The 24,940-nt window shown below is 42.6% G+C and overlaps 1 protein-coding gene across 1 annotated transcript in view; it reads left to right on the top strand.

The window, feature by feature from the left end:
- Positions 1-24,940, top strand: part of LOC140496207 (coiled-coil domain-containing protein 102A-like) — a 197,460-nt gene that overhangs the window by 129,265 nt on the left and 43,255 nt on the right. The window contains exons 3-5 of the mRNA XM_072595705.1: positions 2,134-2,351; positions 4,093-4,201; positions 23,880-23,996. Of these exons, the coding sequence (XP_072451806.1) occupies positions 2,134-2,351; positions 4,093-4,201; positions 23,880-23,996 (444 nt within the window). The remainder of the gene's footprint in view (positions 1-2,133; positions 2,352-4,092; positions 4,202-23,879; positions 23,997-24,940) is intronic.

The following is a 24,940-nucleotide window of genomic DNA, read 5'->3' as shown; positions in this document are numbered from 1 at the left end:
ATCTCTCCCTGAATACTAATTGAGGCAAGGGAGATTGTCAAAGATAATTTGTATCCACTTCAGTCACAGGCGAGGTCCCAGATGATTGGAGACTAGCCAATGTTATTCCTTTATTCAAGAAAGGTCATGTCAACAACCCAGGAAATTTTAGGCTGGTAAACCTTACATCAGTCGTAAGGAAGTTATTGGGGAAGATTCTTAGGGACAGGATTTACATGCATTTGGAAAAGAATAGACTTATTAGGGATAGTCAGCATGGCTTTATACAGAGGAGATTTTGTTTCTCAAACTTGATTAGGTATTTTGAGGAAGTGACGAAGATGATTGAGGGCAAGCCAGTGGATTTTGTCTACATGGATGTTACTAAAGCAAAAATAGAAATTGCTGGAAAAACTGCAAGTCTGGCAGCATCTGTACAGAGAAATCAGAATTAAATGTCTAAAGAAAGGTCACTGGACTTGAAATGCTAACTGATTTTAGATTAGATTCCCTACAGTATGGAAACAGGCTTTTCGGCCGAACAAGTCCACACCCGCCCTCTGAAGAGTAACCCACTCACACCCATTCCCCGATCCTATATTTACCCCTGACTAATGTACTTATCACAATGGGCAATTTAGCATGGCCAATTCACATGACCTGCACATCTTTGGACTATGGGAGCTCCAGCATCTGCAGTCCTCACTTTCCCCCTGTGGGAGAAAACCGGAGTACCCAGAGGAAACCCTCACAGACACGGGGAGAATGTGCAAACTCCACACAGTCGCCTGAGGCAGGAATTGAACCTGGGTCCCTGGCACTGTGAGGCAGCGGTGCTAACCACTGAGCCCCTCCACAGTTTCTGCCAGACCGCTAAGATTTCCCAGCCATTTACTGTTTTTGTTTCGGATACACAGTTGGCTTGGTCATAGACAGGGTAGAACTACCTTTTGTGACTTGAGGCCTGTGACCAATGGTATTCCCCAAAATTCAGTGCTGGGACTTGTGTCTGTAATGTACATACATACATGGTTTGGATGAAAATGTAGTTGGTCTGATTAGCATGTTTGCAGATGACATGAAAATTGGTAGAATTGTGGATAGACAGGAAGGTTATCAAAGGATGCAGCAGGATATAGGTCAGCTGGAAAGTTAGGTACAGAAATGGCAGGTGGAGTTTAATCCAGACAAGTGTGAGGTGACGCATTTTGGGAGGTCAAATGCAAGAGGAAAATATACTGTAAAAGGCCGGACCCTTAGGAATGTTGATATACAGAGGGCTTTTGGGTGCAAGTCCACAGCTCCCTGAAAGTGGCAACATAAATAGATGAGGTAGTAAAGAAGAGTAAATGACAGGTTTGCCCTTATCAGTCAGCACATTGAGTGTAAAGGTTGGCAAGTCTTGTTACAAGTGTATAAGGTTTTGGTTGGGCCACATTTGCAGTACAGTGAACAGTTTTGCTCGCTGCGTGAGAGGAAGGATTTGTGGAGGCTTTGGATTCTAAAAAGGTTCACCAGGATGTTGCCAGGATTGGAGTGTATGAGTTGGGCGGAGAGGTTGGACAAACTTGGACTGATTTTGGGGGGGGGAAGGGGTGGCAACCTGATAGAAGTACCCAAAATTATGAGAGCCATCGACAGAGCGGATAGTCTGAGTTTCTTTCCCAGGGTGGAAACGTCAAACACTAGGGGGCGTGGCTTTAAGATGAGAGGAGGGGAGTTTGAAGCAAGTGTGTGAACAAAGTATTTTTACACAGAAGGTAGTAGGTGCCTGGAAGCACTGCCAGTGGAGGTGGTAGAAGTAGATGTAATAGCAAGGTTTAAGATGCATTTAGACAGACACCTGAACAGGCAGAAGATAGAGGAATAGGGACAATGTACAGGCACGTAGGATTTATTTAACATCATGGTAGACCCAGATTTGGGTGGGCCAAATGGCTTGAGCCTGTGCTGTACTGCTGTAAAGGTTGTAACCATACAAGCTGTGGGTCAAGTGGAGATTGAGTAGTTTTTGTCAGTGCAGACTTGAAATCCAAAGGGTTTGTGAATATGAATATTGACTGGATGGAGATCCATCAGCTTAAAAGAGCAGAGAGTGATACTCCTGTACAAGTACATATGCTTTTAGCTGCAATTTTTTCATTTATTGTGCAGGATGTTGAATTAATGGAAGCCATTATCAAAACTAAGCAAGAGAGCACAGAGGCCTGGGACCAGCGCAGTACTCACAGTGCGCGCACTTCCCTCAGCCGCCATGAGAGGAATCGCATCCTGTGGGATGAAGTGACAATCATTGAAGAGGATGCCACTAAAGTCACAGCATTGCAGCTGCGTTTAGACGAATCCCAGAAAACCCTCCAGAAAGAGAGGGAGTAAGTATAGGAGGTCCAAACTTCTCCGTTTAACTTTTGATCGTTTATCAGTCCCTGTTATCTAAACATTCATGACGGGCTGTGCATTATTTAAAGTGTGGGTTTAAATGCTAGTGCATAGGTATGAGCTGGTAATCCAGGCTAATGCCCCAGAGTAGTGCTCGGGGCAGTTGCAAAGTCGGAAGAGCATATTTTTCAAGAGTTAATAAACTTAGATCCCATGTGTTGTTTTTGGTGGATAAGAAAGATCCCATGATACTATTCTGAAGAAGAGCAGGACAGTTCTCCTGGTGACCTGACCAGTATGTATGTCTCATTATGAAACTAGGTAATTTGGTCACAATGAGTTGTACTAGGGCACTGTATCATGGGTAGAGCATTGTTCTGGGGCAGTGTGTGGCGTCTTAGATCAAATGATATATTCCATATCCTTCGATTGTGACTCCTGGTTTTGGACTCCCCTGCCAATGGGAGCATCCTTCCTACATCTGTCTAGTCTTGTTAGAATTCTCTAGGTTTCTGCGATTTCTCCTTCATTCTTTTGAACTCCAGTGAACATAATCATAACTAATTCAAGCTCCCTTCATAATTCAGTCCTGCCATCCAAGAAATTAGTCTGGTAAACTTTCACTCCACTCCATGTAGCACGAACATCCTTCCTCAGATAAGGTGGCTCACTGGTTAGCACTGCTGCCTCACAGTGCCAGGGATCCAGGTTCGATTTCAGCCTTGAGCAACTGTCTGTGTGGAGTTTGCACATTCTCCCCATGTCTGTGTGGGTTTCCTCCCACAGTCCAAAGATAAGCAGGTTGGGTGAATTGGCTGTGCTAACTTGTCCATAATGTTCGTGGATGTGTAGGTTAGATGCATTAGTCAGTGGTAAATGTAGAGCAATAGGATAGGGGGATAGGTCTAGGTTGGTTACCCTTCGGAGGCTTGGTGTACTGGTTGGGCTAAATGGCCTGTTTCCACACTAGGGATTCTATGTATTCTGTGTTAAACTGCACACTCTGTTCCAGGCGTGGTATCAACAATACCAATAGTTGTGACAAGGCATTTCTCTCACCATGAATGTCAACCTTTTGCCTGCTGCCATTTGCCACCTTCAGTGCCTGCATGCTTGTTACCCATTCCACTCTTGTAATTTATAGCCATTCAGAAACTAAACTGCCTTTCTACTTTTGCTCCCCAAGGAGTCAACCTCACATTTATTCACTCTATGCTGCATCTATCATGCATTTGCCCACTCATTCAACTTGTCTAAATCACAATGAAGCATCTGCATCCTCCACACAGCTTAATCTCCCATCAAGCTTTGAAACACATTGTGGTAAATGAGTTGCATTGGTACCCAGTTCCAGATACACTAAAAAATGGAACTTCTATGCCTGTTGAGTTTGCCAGCTTCAAAAAGTGTAGGGTGCCTCTTCAGCAAGAGGACGGAGCCAGGCACCGGCAAGAGGATAGGTTCAGGTAGGAGCAAGAGTATGGGGTCTGCACCAAAGACCATGTTGGCACAGATTGGTGAGCCGTGTATTCTCAACAGATGGATGTGATAGAATATGAAGGAGTGAGCCGAGCAGGCTGGAAAGCTGCTTCTCAATACACTATTTTGAAGAATTATGGAGGGGAAAGCAGTGTTATCACAAACTTTGAAATCCAAGTTTTGTAATTGTGCAAATTGGTTTGAACTGAAGAGAATGTTTTACAGTAATTGTAACTGTACAGTCTTTCTCCTTAGGGACAAGAGCGCACTCAGTAAACACATTGAGAAGCTGGAAGTGGATGTCAGCCAGTGGAAACTCAAGTATGAAGAGCTGAACAAATCGAAGCAGGAGGTGGTTAAACAGGTAAAGTTCAGAACAGTGAGGAGCCACTTAGTCAGACAGGCATTTTTTTATAGATACATGCTCACAATTGACAGCACGTTGTGGCTGAAATGCCGCTAAAATTAGCTTCACAATTGCAACCTTGCGCTTATATTTTAATCTGATGTAGTGAGAAGATGGTTGCTACACTTCAGTATTTACATTGAAGTTTTCGATACATTGAGCTGAATTTTCGGAAACATGCATGATCCCTCATTTCCCATGTGACCCTTGTCGTGCTAGATGAGACCTCCTATCCCCATTTTGAAATGCATTTTCCCAGGAAGAATTCCTGACTCAATTTGTACATAGACCAACGAGGGGGAGGCCATATTGGATTTGGTGCTAGGCAATGAGCCAGGCCAGGTGTTAGAACTCGTTGGGGAGCACTTCGGTGGCAGTGACCACAACCACCTCACCTTTACCATAGCCATGGAGAGGTATAGGAGCAGACAATATGGTATTTAATTGGGGAAGGAGAAAGTGTACTGCTACTAGGAGCTGTGAAGCATAGGTTGGGAATAATTGTTCCACAGGAAATGCACAACAGAAATGTGGAGGCTGTTTAAGAAACACTTGTCGCAAGTATTGGATAACTTTGTCCCACTGAGACCGGCAAGGAATGGTAAAGTGAAGGAGCCTTGGATGACCAGAGAAGAGGAGCCTGTCATCAAAAGGAAGAGAGAAGCTTACTTAAAGTTAAGGAAGCAAGGATCTGGCGTAGCTTTAGAGGATTGCAGGGTAGCTAAGAAAGAGCTCAAAAATGGACTGAAGAGAGCTAGGAGGAGGCACGAGAAAAGCTTTGGTATGAAGGATTAAGGAAAACCCAAAGGCATCCTACACTTGTGTGAGGAATAAGAGAATGATCAGAGAGCGGATAGGGCCGATCAGGGATAGTGGAGGGAAAGTGTGCCTGGAGTCTAGAGGCAGGGGAGGTCCTAAGTGAGACTTTTGCTTCAGTATTCACTTGATTCACAGTGAAAACACCATGGACAGCGTTAATAGGCTTGAACAGATTCATAGTCAGGAAGTGGATGTGCTGGAAATTCTGGGAAGCATCAGGATGGAGATGTCCTCAGGGCTGGGCCAGATATATACAAGGTGATGACAGGAAGCGCGGAATGAGATTACTGTGCCTCTGGCAATGATCTTTGCGTCCTCACTCCTCAAGGATGATTGAAGGGAGGGAAATGTTGCTCTTCTGTTCAAGAAAGGGAATAAGGAAATCCCTAGGAACTATTACAGCCCAGTCAGTCTTACGTCTGTGGTAAGCAAGGTACTGGAACAGATTCTGATAGGATCTATGACTATTTGGAACAGCGTTGTTTGGTTAAAGATGCTCAGCGTAGCTTTGTGAAGGACCAGTCATTCCCTTCAAGCCTTATTGAGTTCTTTGAGGATGTGAAGTTGACGAAGGTCGAGCAGTGGATGTGGTGTATATGGATTTCAGTTAGGCATCTCATAAGGTTCCCCACAGTAGGCTCATTCAGAAAGTTAGGAGGCCTGGGATACTGGGAAATTTGGCTGTCTGGACACAGAATTGGCTGGTTGAAAGAAGACAGCGAGTGGTAGTGGATGGAAAGTATTCCACCTGGAGGTCAGTGACCAGTGGTGTCCCACAGAGATCTGTTCTTGGGTCTCTGCTCTTTGTACTTCTTATAAAAGACTTGGATGAAGAAGTGGAAGGGTGGATTAGTAAGTTTGCTGATGACACAAAGGTTGATGATGTTGTAGACGGTGTTGAGGGCTGTTGCAAGCTGTGACAAGGCATTGACAGGATGCAGAGCTGGGCTGAGAAGTGGCCGATGGAGTTCATCCTGGTTAAATTTGAAGTTATTTGCTCAAGAAGGTCACATTTGAATGCTGAATACTGAGTTATAGACAGGATTCTTGGAGGAACAGCAGGATCTTGGGTTCCACGTACATAGATCCCTCAAAGTTGCCACCCAAGATAATAGAGTTGTTAAGAAGGCATATGGTGTTTTGGCTTTCATCGACAGGGGGATCAAGTTTAAGAGCCACGAGGTTTTGCTACAGATCTATAAAACCCTGGTTAGACCACACTTGGAATATTGCGGCCAGCTCTGCTCATTATTGGAAGGATGTAGATGCTTTAGAGAGGGTGCAGAGGAGATTTACCAGGATGCTGCCTGGATTGGAGGACATCTCCTCTTATGGTGAGAGGTTGAGTCAGCTAGGGCTTTTCACGCTAGCTTTCCATTTGCTATTTTTTGTCCATATCTGCAATAATGGGGTTGCAATGATGGAGATGATCAGCAGAGGGAGGTATTGTAGCAGACAAGGCAACGTGCTGTTGTGTAAATCCTCCTTGATTGTTGCAAACAAGAATGGTCAGGAAATGAGAGTTATTCTAACTATTAAGCCCATGTGCATCTGGACTGTGGCTTTTGCTCAAAGGAGCAGTGCAGGGCTTGCAAAAATGTTTTGTGACCTAATTTCCTTAGATGTAGAATGAGCTATTTTAACTTGCATTTCTTTCACTTGGAATTTAACTTCATCTTTTCAGTACTGGAGGTGTTTCCATCTAGCTATAGTGTTTATTGCTCCTGAAGGGGCTGTATATTGGTAAAGTTAACATGCCACAGGGCCTGACAGATTGTTGGGTTAGGCAGTGTTGAAACAGTGAGGAGTAGGCCACTTAACTCGTTGAGCCTGCTCTGCCATAATCATGGCTGATCGTTGAGCTCAATATCCTAATACCGCCTTGCCATATCATATGGGCGGCACGGTGGCTCAGTGGTTAGCACTGCTGCCTCACAGCGCTAGAGACCCAGGTTCAATTCCCGCCTCAGGCGACTGACTGTGTGGAGTTTGCACATTCTCCCCGTGTCTGCGTGGGTTTCCTCCAGGTTCTCCGGTTTCCTCCCACAGTCCAAAGATGTGCAGGTCAGGTGAATTGGCTATGCTAAATTGCCCGTAGTGCTAGGTAAGGGGTAGATGTAGGGGTAGGGGTGGGTTGCGCTTCGGCGGGGCGGTGTGGACTTGTTGGGCCGAAGGGCCTGTTTCCACACTGTAAGTAATCTAATCTAATCTAAAGGGATGGGCCAAGTATTGGCAAAGGGGACTAGATTAATTTAGGATATCTGGTCAGCATGGACGAGTTGGATGGAAGGGTCAGTTTCAGTGCTGTACATCTCTATGAATCTATGAATCTCTTAGAGCTATTTCTATTTCTGCCTTGAAAATCAATGATGTTTTTGGTCCTGATCACATTCTGTGGTAGTGAATTCTATAAGCAACTCACTCTATGGCTGAAGAAATTTCGACTTCTCTCAAGCTAATCTCCTGTGAATACAATCCTAACCAATTTGATCTCTCCTCATACATCAGTTCCACCATCCCAGAAATCAATTTGGTAAACCTCCATTGCAGTATAGCAAGAACACTATTCCTCAGATAAAGATACTGAAACTGCCCACACTATTCCAGGTGTGCCCGAGCCATTGCCCTATTAAAGTGCAGCAAGATATCCTTGTTCCCGTACTCAAATCCTCTCACAAGGTGGTCACCATATGGTTTGCCATCTTTACTGCCTGCTGCACTTGGGCTGTTACTTTCAGTGATTGTTGCACAAGGATGTCCAGGTCTCATTAACTTTCCCCTCTCTTGATTTGCATTGATTGAAATAGTAATCCTTCCAATTTTTGATATCAAAGTGAATAACCTCGCATTTCTATCCATATTATACTGCATCTGCTGTGCGTTGCCCAGTAAGCCTATCCAAAGCTTATTGCATTGTCTGTGCATCCTCCTCATAGCTCACCCCACCAACCCTATCCCATGCCATACTGTGTCATCTGCGTATATTGAGATACTACGTTTAGTTCTCTCATCCAAATCATTAGGATATATTGTGAATAGCTGGGGTCTTAGAACAGAGATTTTTTTACTGAGGAAGGGCCACTGGACCCGAAACGTTCACTTTGATTTCTCTTCACTGATGCTGCCAGACCTGCTGAACTTTTCCAGCAAGTTTGTTTTTGTTATCAATCCCTGTGGTACTTTTACTAGTCACTGCCTGCCATTTAGTAAAAGGTGACTTTATTCTGACTGTGTTTCCTATCTGAGAACCAACTTTCTATCCATAAGATTCATCATGTGTAGAGTCTGTGAGGAGGTTGGGGGGATGGGTGCATACTTCATTATCTCAGCTTTGTGGTAAATAGCGATTCTGAAGTTTTAAAATCCCTACCTTTTAAGGGCCTGATGTAATTGTGTAGAACTGTGGTCTAGGTCTCGATACGGTGATTGGACTGAGTGGCTTGAAGCACCAAACGTTTTCTCATACTTTCTTTTTCAGTTTGTTCATGGGAGGTTGGCTAGGCCGAATGGTCAGTGTTTATTGCCCAACTTAATTGCCTCAGAAGGAGGTGGTGAGCTGCCTTGAACAGTTGCAGTCCTCTGTATAGGAATACACAAAATGTCATAAGGAAGGGAGTTCCAGGATTTTGACCCAGCAACACTGAAGGAACAGTGATATACTTCCAAGACTGAGTGGTGTGTGACTTTAAGAGAAACGTGTAGGTGGTGGTGTTCCCATATATGTGTCAAGCTTCTTGAGTGTTGTTGGAACTGCACTTATCCAGTCAAGTGAAAGATATTCCATCATTCTCTTGACTTTTGCTGTGTAGATGTTGAGCAGGCTCTGGGCTATAAGGAAATGAGTTGCTCATTGCAGAATTCCATAAAGTGCAGTTTGAGAAGATTTGATACATCACATCTGCTCCAAACTTCAATGAAATTATGGCTGATCTGATAATTCTCAATTCTACTTTCCTGCTTCTAGTGTCAGTATGTTTTTCTTAGATAATTTGGTCAAAATTGTTCAGTAATCCAGCTTTAGTCTAACTAGTGCTTTGTATTGTTTTAGCAGAAGCACCCTGTTTTTATACTCTAATACCTTTAAAATAAAGACGCACATTTCAATGCTTTCCATGTTGCCTGTTGAGCTTTAATGCATGCTTTTTGTGATTCGTGCATTCAGACCCAAACAACAGTGATCCCAGCATGGATCCCTGTGGAACACCACTGGTCACAGGTCTCCATTTTGAGAAACTCCCTTCCACTACTACTGTCTCCTGCTGCTAGCCAGTTCTCTATCCATTTAGCTAGTACACCCTGGACCCCATGTGACTTCACCTTCTCCATCAGCCTACCATGGAGAACCTTACTGAATTTCATGTACGTGACATCTACAACCCTTCCCTCATCTATCGAAGAATCACTTCCTCAAAGAATTCTATTAAGTTGGTAAGTCATGATCTTCCCTGCACAAAACCATGCTGCCTATCACTGATATTCCGATTTTGAAGAAAATGGGCTTAGATCCTATCACTCAGTATCTTCAGTGGCTTCTCTACCACTGACATCAGGATCACTGGTCTATAATTTCCTGGATTATCCCTGCTACCCTCCTTAAACAAGGAGACAACAGTAGCAATTCTCCAGCCCTCTGAGACCTCACCCGTGTTCAAGGATGCTGCAAAGATATCTGTTAAGGCCTCAGCTGTTTCCCCTCTCGGTTCCTTCAGTAACCTGGAATAAATCCCATCTGGACCTGGGAACTTGTCCACCTTAATGCCTTTTAGAATACCCAACACTTCCTTCCTCCTTATGCCGACTTGAACTAGAGTAGTCAAACATCTATCCCTAACCTCAACATTAGTGTTATCCCTCACTTCGGTGGTTACCAGTACAAATTATCCTTTAAGAATCTTGCCCATTTTCTCTGACTCCATGGATAACTTTCCTCCTTGTCGCTGAGTGGGTCAACTCTTTCTCTAGTTACCCTCTTGCTCCTTATATATGAGTAAAAGGCTTTTCCTTAACCCTGTTTGCTAAAGATATCTTATGTCCTCTTTTAGCACTCTTAATTCTTTGTTTCAGATTGGTCTTACATTCCTGGTATTCTTCCAGAGCTTCATCTGTTTTCAGTCACCTAGGCCTTTTCAATGCTTCCTCCTTCCCATTAGCTAGTCTCACAATTTCACCTGTCATCCATGATCCCCTTATCTTACCATTTCAATTCCTCATTTTCACAGGAACATTCTAATCAACCTCTCTTTAAAAGTCTTCCACATTTCATATCACAAATTGTTATAACATGGGAGGTAGATAACAAACCTTTAAGAGAAAGGAGGCTTAACGTTGTAAATAGTTGTTGTTTAGATTAGATTAGGTTAGATTCCCTACAGTGTGGAAACAGACCCTTCGGCCCAACAAGTCCACACTGACCCTCCAAAGAGTAACCCACCCAGACCCATTTCCCTCTGACTAATTGCACTACGGGCAATTTAGCCAGGCCAATTCACCTGACCAGCACATCTTTGGACTGTGGGAGGAAACCGGAGCACCCGGAGGAAACCTGCGCAGACACTAGGAGAATCTAACCTGGCACCCTGCTGCTGTGAGGCAGCAGTGCGAACTACTGAGCCTTGTTTAGAGTTAAAGAATAAAATTGTTGTTTTTTTTCTTTGACAGTTTGAGGCAAGGTGAGCTTTTCTGTGTGTTTGGTTTAATTAGCAGAGGGGTTATCCACTGTGTTATAACACTGGTGCACAATACATGGAGCACTGCCCTCATTCCATGAATAAATTTAGAAAAAAAAGGAATGTCACTTAGATGAGAAATCTTTTTTTACTCAGGATTGTGAACCTTTGAAATTCTCTACCTGGAAAGCTGTAAAAACTGCCTTTGAGTATCTTTAAGGGAGTGGTTAATAAATTTCTAAATATCAGTAGTGTATGGGAATGGGGTGGATAAAATATATTGGAATGTTTGAGCATCCATGGTTGTATTGAGTGGTAGGGCAGACTCGATGGATTGAATGGCTTACTCCTACTCCTATATTCTGATGCTGACAGGGTTACATTTGCCAATTTATTATTTCCAACGCCTAACTCAAGCCAGGTTTGGTTCCTTTGATATAACTGAGTTTTAGAGGGCATTTAGGAATCAGTCAACCATATTCTGTGGGTCTGGAGTTGCATTCAGGCAGGTTTTCTTTCCTAAAGAGTATTAAATAACCAGATGAGTTTTTATAACAGTTTTCAAATTTCACAATCTGCTGTGGTTGGATTCAAACTTGCATTTCCTTGCTCTCTGAATTACCATTTCAGTAATGATACTGTGCACCGTTGTGATCACCTGTTAAATGCACCACCTCTAATGCTGAATCTCCTTAATGAAGGGCAGAATTCCTGGTGGATCAGAATATTAAGTTTTCTTGGTAAATAGTTATGACTTTCTATCTCAGCTAGCAGGTGTGATGTCATCTAAAGTTTTCTGCGCAGTCCTATGAGCTTCTCAATAATTTTTCAGATTCTGCATTTATTTTATAATGCACAGTTTCACTTGGTCTGGCAGCATCTGTGGAGAGAAATCAGTTAACATTTGTGGTTGATTGACCAGAGTTCTGAGAAATGGTCAATCAACCACAAATGTTAACTGATTTCCCTCTGGATGCTGTCAGACTCACCTGAGCATTTCCAGCTATTTCTGTTTTTGATTTACAGTTTCCACTTGAAGTCTAACACTTTAATTACTGTATTAATTTGATGGTTTTCTTCAACTGCCAAATAAATTTCCTTTTGAAATGATTCTCCTATTCCTTGTAAGCAGCAAGTTCCACGTTATTACCATAAGGTGTAGGAATGAAAGTAAGCTGTTCAGCCCATTGAAGCCACTCTGCCATTCAATGAGAGAGTGGCTGATCTGGTATTCCTCAGTTTCACTTTCCTGCTTCATCCCAACTCAGCCTTGAATATATTTAGTGACAGAGACCTTACAGCCCTTTTGATGAAGAATTTGAAACATTCACCACCCTTAAAGGGGTTGAAACTAAAATCTGTCTTGCCTGTCTTAAATAGGTGACTCCTTGGTCTGAGATTATACCCTCTGGTCCTATGCTCCCACAAGCAGAAATGATCTCTCTGCATCTAACATGTCAGGCTCCCTAGGAATCTTGTTTATTTCAATAAGGTCTCCCCTTTATTCTTCAGAATGCTATTGAGTACAAACTAACACATTTGACATTTTTAAGAAAATCCCTCCATACGAAGGATCAGCATCATCCTCGCACTTCACTGTTCTCCCTAGATTAGTTTTGCCATCAACACCAAGTTGTTTACATAAATCAGAAAATGTAAGAATCCCAACACTTTATCCCTGGGGATCACTTTCAGCTTGTCTCCAATCTGAGAAATTCTCATCTGTACATACTTTGTTTCCTATACTTTAGCCACTTTCTCTTCCATGCTGCCAAGAACTCATCAATCCCAAACATATTTAGTTTGCTAACCAACCTTCTATGTGGTTCCATATCAAATGTTTTCTGCAACTTGAAAAAACACCCATAGGACTTCCCTCATCCACTGCCTGTGTCACCTTGTTAAAGAATTCAATTGAATTGGTCAGACCAGTCCTGTCCTTGATGAAGCCATGTTGACTGTCTAATACTTTAAAGGAAACAGGAGGCTGAATTTTAGAAATAAAGGGGCGGCATGCTGGCTCAGTGGTTAGCACTGCTGCCTCAGCGCTAAGGACCTGGATTCAACTTCAGTCTCAGTGTGTCTTTGTACATTTGTACAAAGTTTGTACATTCTCCCAGTGTCTGTGTGGGTTTCTTCTGGGTGCTCTGGTTTCCTCTCACAATCCAAAGATGTGCACATGAAGGGCTTTTGCCCAAAATGTCAATTTTCCTGCTTCTCTGATGCTGCTTTTCCAGCACCATACTCTTGGCTCTGATAACTCCAGCATCTGCAGTACTCACTCTGCCATGCTAAATTGCCCATAGTCTTCAGGGATGTGTGGGTTAGGCGCATTAGTCAGAGGTGAATGTAGAGTAATAGGGTAGGGAAATGGGGCTGGGTGGGATACTCATTGGAGGGTCGGTGTGGACATGTTGGGCTGAAGGGCCTGTTTCCACACTGTAGGGATTCTAAGAAAGGTACACACTCGTGGGATGAATGAACAATTTCAAACTGTCTCTAATTTGTTAATGCAACAATCAGAGTTGACCTGTCTCATACGAGGGTGCATGCCTTTAAGTTGAGAGGGGGAAAAGGGAGATGTGAAGGGCAAGCTTTTTTTAAAGAGTGGAGCATGCTACCAGGGTGTTGGTGGAGCCAGACACGATAATGATGTTTATGGGACTTTTAAATAAACACAGAAGTATGCGAGTCTTACAACACAGGGGTGAACCACAGGTGTTAATTAAACCAAATGCTCAGAAAAGCTCACTTCTCCTTTATAATCTGTTAAAATATGAATGGCCAAGAACTCCCAAATTCCACTATTTTAAAGAAAATAATATCAATTTATTCTTTAACTCTAGAAGTGAACATTAAATAACAACTATTCACAACTCTCCGCCCCCTTTCTCTTAACTACTTATTACTTGCCTTCAACTCTATAACAGTATGCCGTTCCAAACAGAGACTTTTGAAATTATTTGTAATTTTAATAAATCTCTCAGTGGCTGTCATCTTCGGTATCGTTCTTCCGGCTGAAGATCTCTCTGGGTTTTCGTCTTTCTTTTTACTGTGAATATATTTCATATGAAAAGAGACCTTTGATAGGGAATGCTTCCTAATTTTTTGGGTCTCTCTCTCTCTCGAGTGCAATTGTTCTCTCTGCGATTTTCAAAATGTCCACACTTTTCTATCCCCATCACTGGATTGTCTCTGGTTCAATGTTGGCAAAACAATAAATTCAGACTTTATTGGGTTTTAGTGTCCTAGGGTACAATTAATACTGGTTAAATTCAAATTGTTTTCAAAACAGTAACCAAACTCAGATATTCCTTTCACAGCCAAATGTTATATTTTCAATTTTCCAGTACACTCTGGAACTACCATCCAGTTGTATACACAGGTGCTTGTAAGCTGTCACTTCAGAACAGCATTCACTCTCTCTTAAAGGTACAGTACACACCTTCAACGTTATAACCCAAGGAATGGAAGGATATGCACCACAGGCAGAAGGGATTAGTTCATTAGTCATCATGTTCAACACAACAGCAGGGCCCATTCCAGTGCTGTGCTGTGCTATTTAGGAATTGCTGACCGATCCATCAAGCTTGTGATGGACCTGGCTTGTGTTGATTTAGTTTTCTTCATATAATGTTCTGCTTCTTGCCCTTGTCCCAGGGCTCTCTTCCTGCTCAAGGTGGAACATACTTGAATGAGCCTGTTAAGCATTGGTGATTTTGCTCTTTGCCTTTAAAATCAAGGCAGCAGAGGTTGTACATTAAGTCCCATTTAAAGTGGAACCAGAACCTAGATTCCTGACTCCAGCTCTTTACTTCAGTCTCGGCACAAACAGTAATTTCACTTTGATTACACTAATTTCCTTCAGGATTTAAATGATGGACTCAGGCTCACTTCCAGTAGCAGAACTGAAACAGCAGTAAATTCCTGCAGTTTAACATGGTGGAAACAGTGATGGAACAAAGAGGAGGCTGCACTAACAGTCCCCTTTATAGTCTCCCCTCCTAGGCAGATCATTATCCACTCCTTTGTCTATCCAATTGTTCTCTATCCTTGGGCTATATCCCTACCTAGATTTTACTCCTTAGCCCCTACCCTACCCTGTCTTCTGCATATACAGGTAAATGAACATTGTCCTAACTATTATCAATTCTGAGGAAGGGTCATTCAACGAAATGTTAACTCTGATTTCTTTCCACAGATGCTGTCAGACCCAGTGAGCTTTTCCAGCAATCTGTGATTTTGTTTCTGATTTACAGTTCTTTTGGTTTTTATTGGCAATGATGAAACACATGGGCCTTGTATCTAATTAGGAATACTAATCCACTCAATCCCCAAAGCCATTCTATCCTGGAATTAAATGTATAATTTAATAGTTTGTCAGGTCTCAGAAAAATCAGCTTCCAGGTATGGCATGCAATGGGAAAGCATTTCAAACACTGTTGTTAATTGGAATGGGATGAACATAAGTGTTCTGCTAAGGCTGTAGGGAAAGGGGTAGTGGCTGGTGGAAAAGTAGAGAGACCATAATCATATCAATCATGACCATGTCTAATACCGAAATAAGTTTGGGGGCCTAATGCTGTGCCCCCCTCCTCTTGATTCATATGTGTACATGTGGAAGATTTTGCAAGGAGATGTGCCTCCACTCAGAGGCCATTTCTTTTGCATGCTTGTTACAAATACAGAAAAGAAACTGCCTCTGACTGGAAGAACAGTGAATGTCCCTTGTCTCATTCACCATGAGACCCATAATGGTGGGAGCCATGATTGATCTCCCGAGCTAGCTGACTGCAGTCAATGGATTGCTTGCTGGATGGTTGAGTGTGTTCAGGGTCAAGGTAATGAGAGAGACTGAGGTTAAAGCAGGGAGCAGATCATGAGAAAATGAGAGTCTGCGAGTAGCAACACCACCTTATACACCTTTTGTATCTTGTGTGCCACCAACTATTTTGTGAAAAAATTCCTGGTCCCACAAAACAAAGCTCTATTTGTTCCAAGAGGTGTATTCTACATTTACATACATTTAGCATTCTAATAGTGATTAATGAAAAAAATTTAAGAATCTTTAAAAATGCATTGACTTCGAGAATGTTTTGTTGATGAATTTTAAAAGACAAAGTGAGATAATGATTTGTCATTCGTGAGAAGCCTGCAGGTACATTTCATTGGTTCCCTTTCATGTTGACTGTTAATATATTCTCATTCTTTGCCAGTCTCATTTTCTTTACACCACCAGGTTCATTTGAAAAAGTCACCTGACTTGCATCAATTTCATTAAGTTCTATATCTATTTTGTTGTCCAAGAAGCCCTGTTTCTAAATAAAAACCAGAAGAACTGCAGATGCTGTAATAAAAGCAGAAGTTGCTGGAAAAGCTCAGCAGGTCTGGGTGTGTCTGAGAAGGGAAATCGAAGTTAATGTCTCTGGTTCTGTGACCCTTGCTCAGAACAGTTCTGATCCAGCAACTTCTGTTTTTCTAAGCCTTCCTAACTTTTCAACTTTGTTTGAATATGCCTCCCACGTACCCAAAGCAGTTCCTCCTCAAGATCACCCAGTGTTCCATTCCAGTTTGTCCTTTCAGTCTTCAGTTTCATTTACCCCTGGCTAGATCTCCTCCATATGTTGCGAAATATCTTTTTATTTGGAACAAATGTACCACTAGAAGTACAGAAATGGATTCTGGAGAATAGTCGGCAATGTGACTCAGTGAGTGATCAGTAAAAGTCTCATTTCAGTGTGCAGTGTTTGCACGCTGTAGTAAAATGAGCACATACCTTCCATACACCAAGGATCAACTAGTGGTGGAGAGGAGTTTGAATGCTAACTCCCCCTCTGCTGCCCAAAGAGGTCACGAGATCAACACTGAGTTGTTCAATAAACCAATCATAAGTCACAAATAAGCACTAATGATCACTTTCTGAAGGATTCTTCCACCAAAGGTTCCTTTGATGAGGATAGGAATTAATGATTTTCGCCACTACTGGTGCACTCTGGAACTGTAAGTGAATACCTGACTCGGTCACTGGCCCCTCAGAGCTGATTGTCAATGACAGTTTGTTTGCTGACAACTGTGTCTGGTGACATTGCTTGGGTGCCACTTTACAACAAAGCCTAACTGTTGACCCCAGGCTACGAGAATGATTCCGCTTTAGAGTCTGCGTTCCCATGTTTAATTAGTATTCTATGGGTGGGGAAAGTTGTATCTAAAAGACAGAGATGTGTATTAACTTAACCTCTGACAGCATTCATGCCATTTGTACCAACACCTGACAGACAGCTGTTCAATAGCTGTGAATCTGACCTCGAATCATAGTAATTATTATTCCAATCAACATAGTGTTTGAACATTTAAGATCTGATTCCTTTTAGGTTTTCTGCTTATGACTGCTGTCCCAGACCATGAAGATGTTGTCATTTCAGGAACAGATAAGTGTGTGTAGAAAGTTAACAAGGCATTGTCACAGCACAGAGTCTTAGCAGAGGTATTTCCATGCTTCTGAACACTATTACATTCAAACTTTTCTCAGTTCTGCTGAAAGTTAATTGATCTGAAAAGTAATAACACTGTTTTCTCCACGGGCACTACCTGACCTCCTGAACATTTCCAATATTTTGTGTTTTTGCTTTGTTTCCTTGATAGGCCACTCTGACAAGACCCCTCAAGATCTTGTATGGTTAAGTTAACTCTTGCTGTTTGTGGGCGCTTGCTGCCTCACAGCGCCAGAGTCCCGGGTTCAATTCCCGCCTCAGGTGACTGACTGTGTGGAGTTTGCACATTCTCCCCGTGTCGGCATGGGTTTCCTCTGGGTGCTCCGGTTTCCTCCCACAGTCACAAAGATGTGCAGGTTAGGTGAATTGGCCATGCTAAATTGCCCATAGCCTTAGGTAAGGGATAAATGTAGGGGTATGGGTGGGTTGCGCTTTGGCGGGTCGGTGTGGACTTGTTGGGCCGAAGGACCTGTTTCCACACTAATGTAATCTAATCTAAAAAAAACTAATCTAAACTCCAGTAGATACAAGCTTAATTTGTCTAATAAATCTCAGGAGGTGATTTAGACAGGATTTAAAGAAACTGTTTTCACCCAGAGGGAAGTGGAGGGCTCTGGAGTGCATTGCCTGCGAGATTGAAATATAACCCCTCAATGTTTTAAAAAATACATGGATGAACATTTGAAGTGTCATAATATTCCACATGGTAGGCTGCTCTGTCAACCATATGTTTGTCCAATGACCGTTTAAATGCCCTTAAATTTGGGGAGACTACTGTTGCAGGCAGAACGTTTCATGCCCTTATTACTCTGAGTAAAGAATCTACTTCTGACATCTGTCCTATGTCTATTACCCCTCAATGTAAAGCTATGTCCCTTTCTGCTAGCCATCACCATCTGAGGGGAAAAATCTAAACTATCTAAACCTGTCATCTATTTCCCAAGGGTCTGTTATCCCTCTGCTCCCTGCCCATTCATGTATCTGTCTAGCTACATCTTAAATGACACTATCATGCCAGTCTCTACTACCTCTGCTGGCAACGTGTTAAACTTTCCCCTCTCACCTTGAACTTGTGACCCCGAGTAATTAAGTCCCCCACTCTGGGGAAAACCTTCTTGCTACTATTGTGGAAGGGTGGCACGGTGGCTCAGTGGTTAGCATTGCTGCCTCACAGCGCCAGGGATCCAGGTTCGATTCCAGCCTCAGGCGACTGTCTGTGTGGAGTTTGCACATTCTCCCCATGTCTGTGTGGGTTTCCTCCGAGTGCTCTGGTTTCCTTCCACGCTCCAAAGATGTGCAGGTCAGGTGAATTGGCCATGCTAAATTACCCAGAGTGTTAGGTGAACATTGTATGTTAGTCAGAGGGAAATGGGTTTTGGTGGACTCTTTGGAGGGTCGGTATGGACTTGTTGGGCCGAAGAGCCTGTTTCCATACTGTAGGGGAATCTAATCTAAATAACTCAATGTTCTATAAAAAGAAATTACCAGGAGACACAGAAAATCCTTCATGAATTTAAACTTTAATCTTGCAAAATCAAAGCTGTGGCTGACAGGAAAATATCTTCCCTGACTGTCCATAATTTCTTTGTTCTTCTCCAGTTATACAATTTGTTGGACCTGCGCTTATGAGATACCATTAGCATAGCCAAACACGCTGACTTGCTTTGTCTTTCTAAACTAATCATTGTCCGCTGCACTGGTTCCCTCCATCAAGCTTAACCTATCATGTTACAATATCATCCTCTTCAGCATTAGCTCATTTCCCAGTGATTTAACTAACCTATCAAAGTTCCATTATCTGTTACTGAAGCCCTGTGACATGATCCCAGGTGTACATTGCAAAAGTAAGTTAACTGCATTACTGCTGTAATAACTTCCATACTACCCACCTTGTCTCTACCTCTCATGACTTTGTAGACCTCAGTCAGGTCCCCCATCAACCTGCCCTTTCTAATGAAAATAATCCTAATCTACTCAACTCTCTTCATAGCTAGTGCCTTCATACCAGGCAACATCCTGGTGAGCCTCCTCCGCATGCATTCTAAAGCATCCACATCCTTTTGGTAATATTGGCGACCAGAACTACATACAGTATTCCAAATGCGGCCGAACCGAAGTCCTATACAACTGTAACACAACCTGCCCACTCTTGTACTCAGTATCCCAATGAAGGTAAGTATGCTGTATGCCTTCTTGACCATTGTATTGACCTGCATTGCCACCTTCAGTGTACAATGGACCAGAAAACCTGGTGTTGTCTCTACTTCAATTTTCCCCAAAGCTTTTCCTATTTATTGTATAGTTCGCTCGTGAATTGGATCTTCCAAATTGTATCATCTTACACCATGCTGCCTATTACAGATAAACCCAATTTCTTCCCATTAGATCCTATCCCTTAGTACTTTCTCCAGCAGATGTCCGGCTCACTGGTCTATAATTGCCTGATTACCCTTTCTATCCTCCTTAAACAAGGGGACAACATTAGCAATTCTCCAGTCCTCCAGGACCTCACCTGTGTTCAAGGACACTGCAAAAATACCCGTTTAGGACCCAGCTATTTCCCCTCTCGCTTTCCTCAGTAACCTGAGGATTTGTCCACCTTTTAATGCCTTTTAGAATACCCAACACTTGCTTCCTCCTTATGCCGATTTGATCTAGAGTAATCAAACATCTATCCCTATCCTCAACATTTGTCATGTCCTTTCCTTGGTGAATACCAACTCAAAGTACTCGTAGAGTCTTAGAGATGTGCAGCACAGAAATAGAACCTTCGGTCCAACCTGTCCATGCCGACCAGATATTCCAACCCTATCTAGTCCCACCTGCCAGCACTTAGCCCATGTCTTTCCAAACCCTTCCCATTCATATACCCATCCAAATGCCTTTTAAATGTTGCAATTGTACCAGCCTCCACCACTTCGTCTGGCAGCTCATTCCATACATGTACCACTCTCTGCCTGAAAAAGTTGCCTCTTAGGTCTCTTTTATATCTTTCCCCTCTCACCCTAAACCTATGCCCTCTAGTTCTGGACTCCCCCCACCCCAGGGAAAAGATTTTGCTTATTCATCCTATCCATGCCCTTCAAGATTTTGTAAACCTCAGCCTCCAACACTCCAGGGAAAACAGCCCCAGCCTATTCAGTCTCTCCCCATAGCTCAAATCCTCCAACCCTGGCAACATCCTTGTAAATCTTTTCTGAACCCTTTCAAGTTATACAACATCTTTCCGATAGGAAGGAGACCAGAATTGCACACAATTTTCCAACGGTCGTCTAACCAATGTCCTGTACAGCTGCAACATGACCTTCCAACTCCTGTACTCAATACTCTGAATAATTTCATCCATTTTCTCTGACTCCATGCATAACTTCCATCCTTTGTCCTTGAGTGGACCAACCTTTTCTGTAGTTACCCTCTTGCTGCTTATATAAGAATAAAAGGCTTTGGGGTTTTTCTTAACCCTGTTTACTAAAGTTTTTATTTCTCTTAATTCCTCATCTCAGAATGGTCCTACGTTACCAATATTCTTATAAAGCTTTGTCCGTCTTCAGTTGCTTAGACCTTATGTATGCTGCGTTTTCCCTCTTAACAAGTCTCTCAATTTCACCTGTCATCCATGGTTCCCTAACCTTGCCTTTTCTCGCACTCGTTTTCACAGGGACATGTCTGTCCTGCAACCTAATCAACTTCTCTTTAAAAGCCTCCCACAAATCAAATGTGGATTTACCCTCAAACAGCTGCTCCCAATCCACATTCCCTAGCTCCTGCCGAATTTTGCTATAGTTGGCCTTCCCCCAATTTAGAAGTCTTCCTTTTGGACCACTGTCATCCTTGTCTGTGCTTATTCTAACACTTACAGAATTGTGATCATGATTTGCAAAGTAATTCCCTACTGAAACTTCAACCACCTGGCTGGGCTCATTCCCCAACACCAGGTTCAGTATGGCCACTTCCCAACTTGGACTGTTTACATACTGTTCTAGAAAACCCTCCTAGATGCTCCTTACAAATTCTATTCCATCTAGACCTCGAACACTAAGTGTATCCCAGTCAATGTTAAGGTAATTAAAATCTATCACCATCACCCTATTGCTCCGACATCTTTTCATAATCTGTCTGCATATTTGTTCCTCTATCTCACGCTTGCTGTTGGAAGGCCTGTCGTGCAGCCCCAACATTGTTACTGCATGCTTCCAATTTCTGAGCTCTGACAATGTTGCCTCACTGCCCGAGTCCTCCACAGTGCCCTCCTTCAGCACAGCTGTGATATCCTCTCTGACCAATAATGCAACTCCTCCACCCCTTTATTTCCCTCTCTATCCCACCCGAAGCATCTATATCCTGGAATATTTAGTTGCCAATCATGCCCTTCTCTCAACCAAGTCTAGTAATAGCAATAACATTTTCCCAGGTACGAATCCAAGTCCTAAGTTCATCTGCCTTGCCTACTACACTTCTTACATTAAAACAAATGCACCTCAGACCACCTGTCCCTTTGCTCCCTGCTTACTCTTCCCCTTAGTCACACTGACTTCATTATCTAATTCCTTACAGGCTTTAGTTACTATCTCCTTCCTGTCCACTTGATTCCCATCTCTGTGCCACATTAGTTTAAACCCTCCCCAACAGTGTTAGCAAAAGCACCCCTTCAGACATTTGTTCCAGTCTGGCCCGGGTTTAGACTGTCCGATTTATAATAGTCCCACCTCCCCCAGAACTGGTCCCAGTGTCCCAAAAATCTGAACCCCCACCCCTCAAGCCACTGATTCATCCTGCCTATTCTTTCATTTCTACTCTGACTAGCACATGGCACTGGTAGCAATCCTGAGATTATTACATCTGAGGTCCTACGTTTTAACTTGGCTCCTAACTCACTGAATTCGCATGTCCCTGTGAAAACGGGGGCTAGAAAAGGCAAGGTTAGGGAACCATGGATGACAGGTGAAATTGAGAGACTAGTTAAGAGGGAAAACGCAGCATACATAAGGTCCGAGCAACTGAAGACAGACGAAGCTTTATAAGAATATTGGAAACGTAGGAATGTAGATGAAAGGCTGAGATCTTTTCTGCAGGGTGAGGCAATTCAAAACTAGAGGGCATAGGCTTACGGTGAGAGGGAGAAATTTAACAGGAACCAAGGGGACAACTTTTTCATGCAGAGGGTGGTGCATGTATGGAATGAACTACCAGAAGAAGTGGTGGGAACTGATAGAATTATAGCATTTAAAAGGCACCTGGATGGGTATATGAATAGGAAGTGTTAAGGGATATGGGCCAAATGCTGGCAAATGGGACTAGATTAATTTAGGATGTCTCATCAGCTTGGAAGAGTTGGACTCGAGGGTCTGTTTCTGCATTGCACATCTCGATGACTCAACCAACCATATAATTATGCACAAACATGTACTCTGTACACACTGATTCTAACATGGTGCACCATTAATTCATGAACTAATGAACTGCAGAAATTTACTAGGGCCCCTTAGATAGTACCTTCCAAACCCATGACTTCCACCATGTAGACAAAGGCAGCACATGCATGGGAACATCATTACTTGCAAATTCCCCTCTAAGCAACTCAATGGTCTGACTTTGAGATATATTGCCATTCTTTCTGTATCGCTGGGTCAAAATCCTAGCATTATAGTGTAAGACTCGAGGTGGAGGTATGGTCTGTAAGGAAAAGATTGTGTGTAAGATAGATTTGAGACCATAGAGAAATGATATTGGCTTGCTTGCATTCAACAGAAGCTTTGTTCGTGGTGGTATTTAATTGTTGAACTTATACTGTTTGGGTAGCCAGCTATACTGTTGGTTTATGATCCTTAACATTTTGTACAATGCCAGTGCACTTATTATTACCTGGATGTTATTATCTGCCTAATAAGTATCATAATTTCTCAATATTTTTTCTTGATTCGTGCAGGGCTGTCATTACCTGTCAACACCATAAAGGTCATTGGTGACCCTGCTACCCAAGGTTGAGCTGTGGCCCATTTGTGCTGATGACTACAGCTTGTAGAAAAATAGAGCAAAAATAACAGAAGATTGCTGTACAATAACAATACTGGTAGAGGCAGGAGAATGATGGGAGTCATTTCAGCTCTGTAATCTAATCTCAAGGTTCAGATGATGGTTTATGAATCACTCGAGCATTGCTTTACTGCTTTATGATATCTCCTGAATCCATTGATTAAGTTACCGTCTTGAGATTGCTCCCAGGCAGAGTTTCTGTTGATGTAAATGATAGCGCAGCAATGCTGGAAGCTATTCATTATCTCAATGGACGATGTTAGCTGTGTAGAAGGCCTTCAGTATTTAACTCCTTCCTCTTCACCAGGAATTATACCTACCTGCTAGTTTAAGGACATCCATTAAGCCAAGCTTTGTGGCGAAACCTGTATAAGTTCAATGATTATACAATGATCTTCCCATGGTTCTTTTATAATTGAATTCTGAAAGTATAGACTGGAAGAAGTATGCTGTGGATTTTGATATGTAAGTACGTAAAGAAATTATGAACGTATTTATTGATATTTGCCATGTTCTTATTCAGAGACTCTCTCAAAATAGTCTTTTAACTTTTTACTGATAACTTAAAATTTGAATTTCAAAGCAAAAATTGTTTCAGTGGTGTTAATGTGTGATTTCTGATTTTAGCTGAACATTTTAAAAGAAGTCCATCAAGATGAGTTGGGTCGGATATCTGAAGACCTGGAAGATGAACTGGGAGCTCGGTCCAACATGGATAAGAAGCTTGCAGAGCTGCGAGCTGAGGTACTCGATAGCGGCATGTCTGCCTGTTATCAGCTGTATAATTTTAGTACGGGTTTCAGGCAACTTAGGAATTGAAGTAGACCCTCTCTCCCTTAAGTCTGTTACTATTTAATTCCGTTGTTGCTGATTAGCAACTGATTAGTACACCTTTGTTCCATTTCTATTGGCAGAGTACCCTTACCTTTCAAAGTATGTACTGATATTTGTAGTTCTCATTTGCAGTAGCCCTCCTTGACCCTATCTCACCTCAATCCTTTCAGACCTGTAGTATGTGGAGTTTAGAAGAATTAGAGGTGATTTTATTGAACCATGCAAAGTTCTTCTAGGGCTCGTAGGTAGAATTATCTGCCTGGCAGGAAATAGAAGGTGGGGGATGAAATTCTAGAACCAGAGAATACAGTCTCAATAAAAAATAGGAATGTGTGAGGAATTTCCTCAGTGAAGGTGGTGATTTTTCTTTTTAAGTTTTTCTACCTGAGGGCTGTTCTAATCATAATTCAATCAAATTCTAGGTAGTGAAGGTGAAGGCGATAATATTTGAAAATGGCATTTAAGTACATGATCAACCATGATGTAACTGAATGCTGGTCTGAAATTGAAAAGCCAGATAGCCTCCAATCCTTTAGTGCAAATGAAAACATGGCACTGTATGGTGCACTTGTGCAACTCAGTTCTCAACCACCTGCTGCCATCCTGTACCCTTCATCCTTCAGTCTTCTTCTTTCCTTGCAGTGTTTAATTTTCTCTAACAGGCAGATTTTAACCCTACCTTCTAGTTGGCTGATGGTTTGAACTCTAGTGTGATGCTGGAAAAGCACAGCAGGTCAGGCAGCATCCGAGGAGCAGGAAAATTGACGTTTCGGGCAAAAGTCCTTCATCAGGAATGAGGTTGGGAGCCTCTGGGATGGAGAGATAAATGGGAGGGGGTGGGGCTGGGGGGAAGG

This window comes from Chiloscyllium punctatum, chromosome 26 (assembly GCF_047496795.1).
Source record: "Chiloscyllium punctatum isolate Juve2018m chromosome 26, sChiPun1.3, whole genome shotgun sequence".
Taxonomy (NCBI): domain Eukaryota; kingdom Metazoa; phylum Chordata; class Chondrichthyes; order Orectolobiformes; family Hemiscylliidae; genus Chiloscyllium; species Chiloscyllium punctatum.
This window is presented reverse-complemented; position numbering and strand designations above follow the sequence as displayed.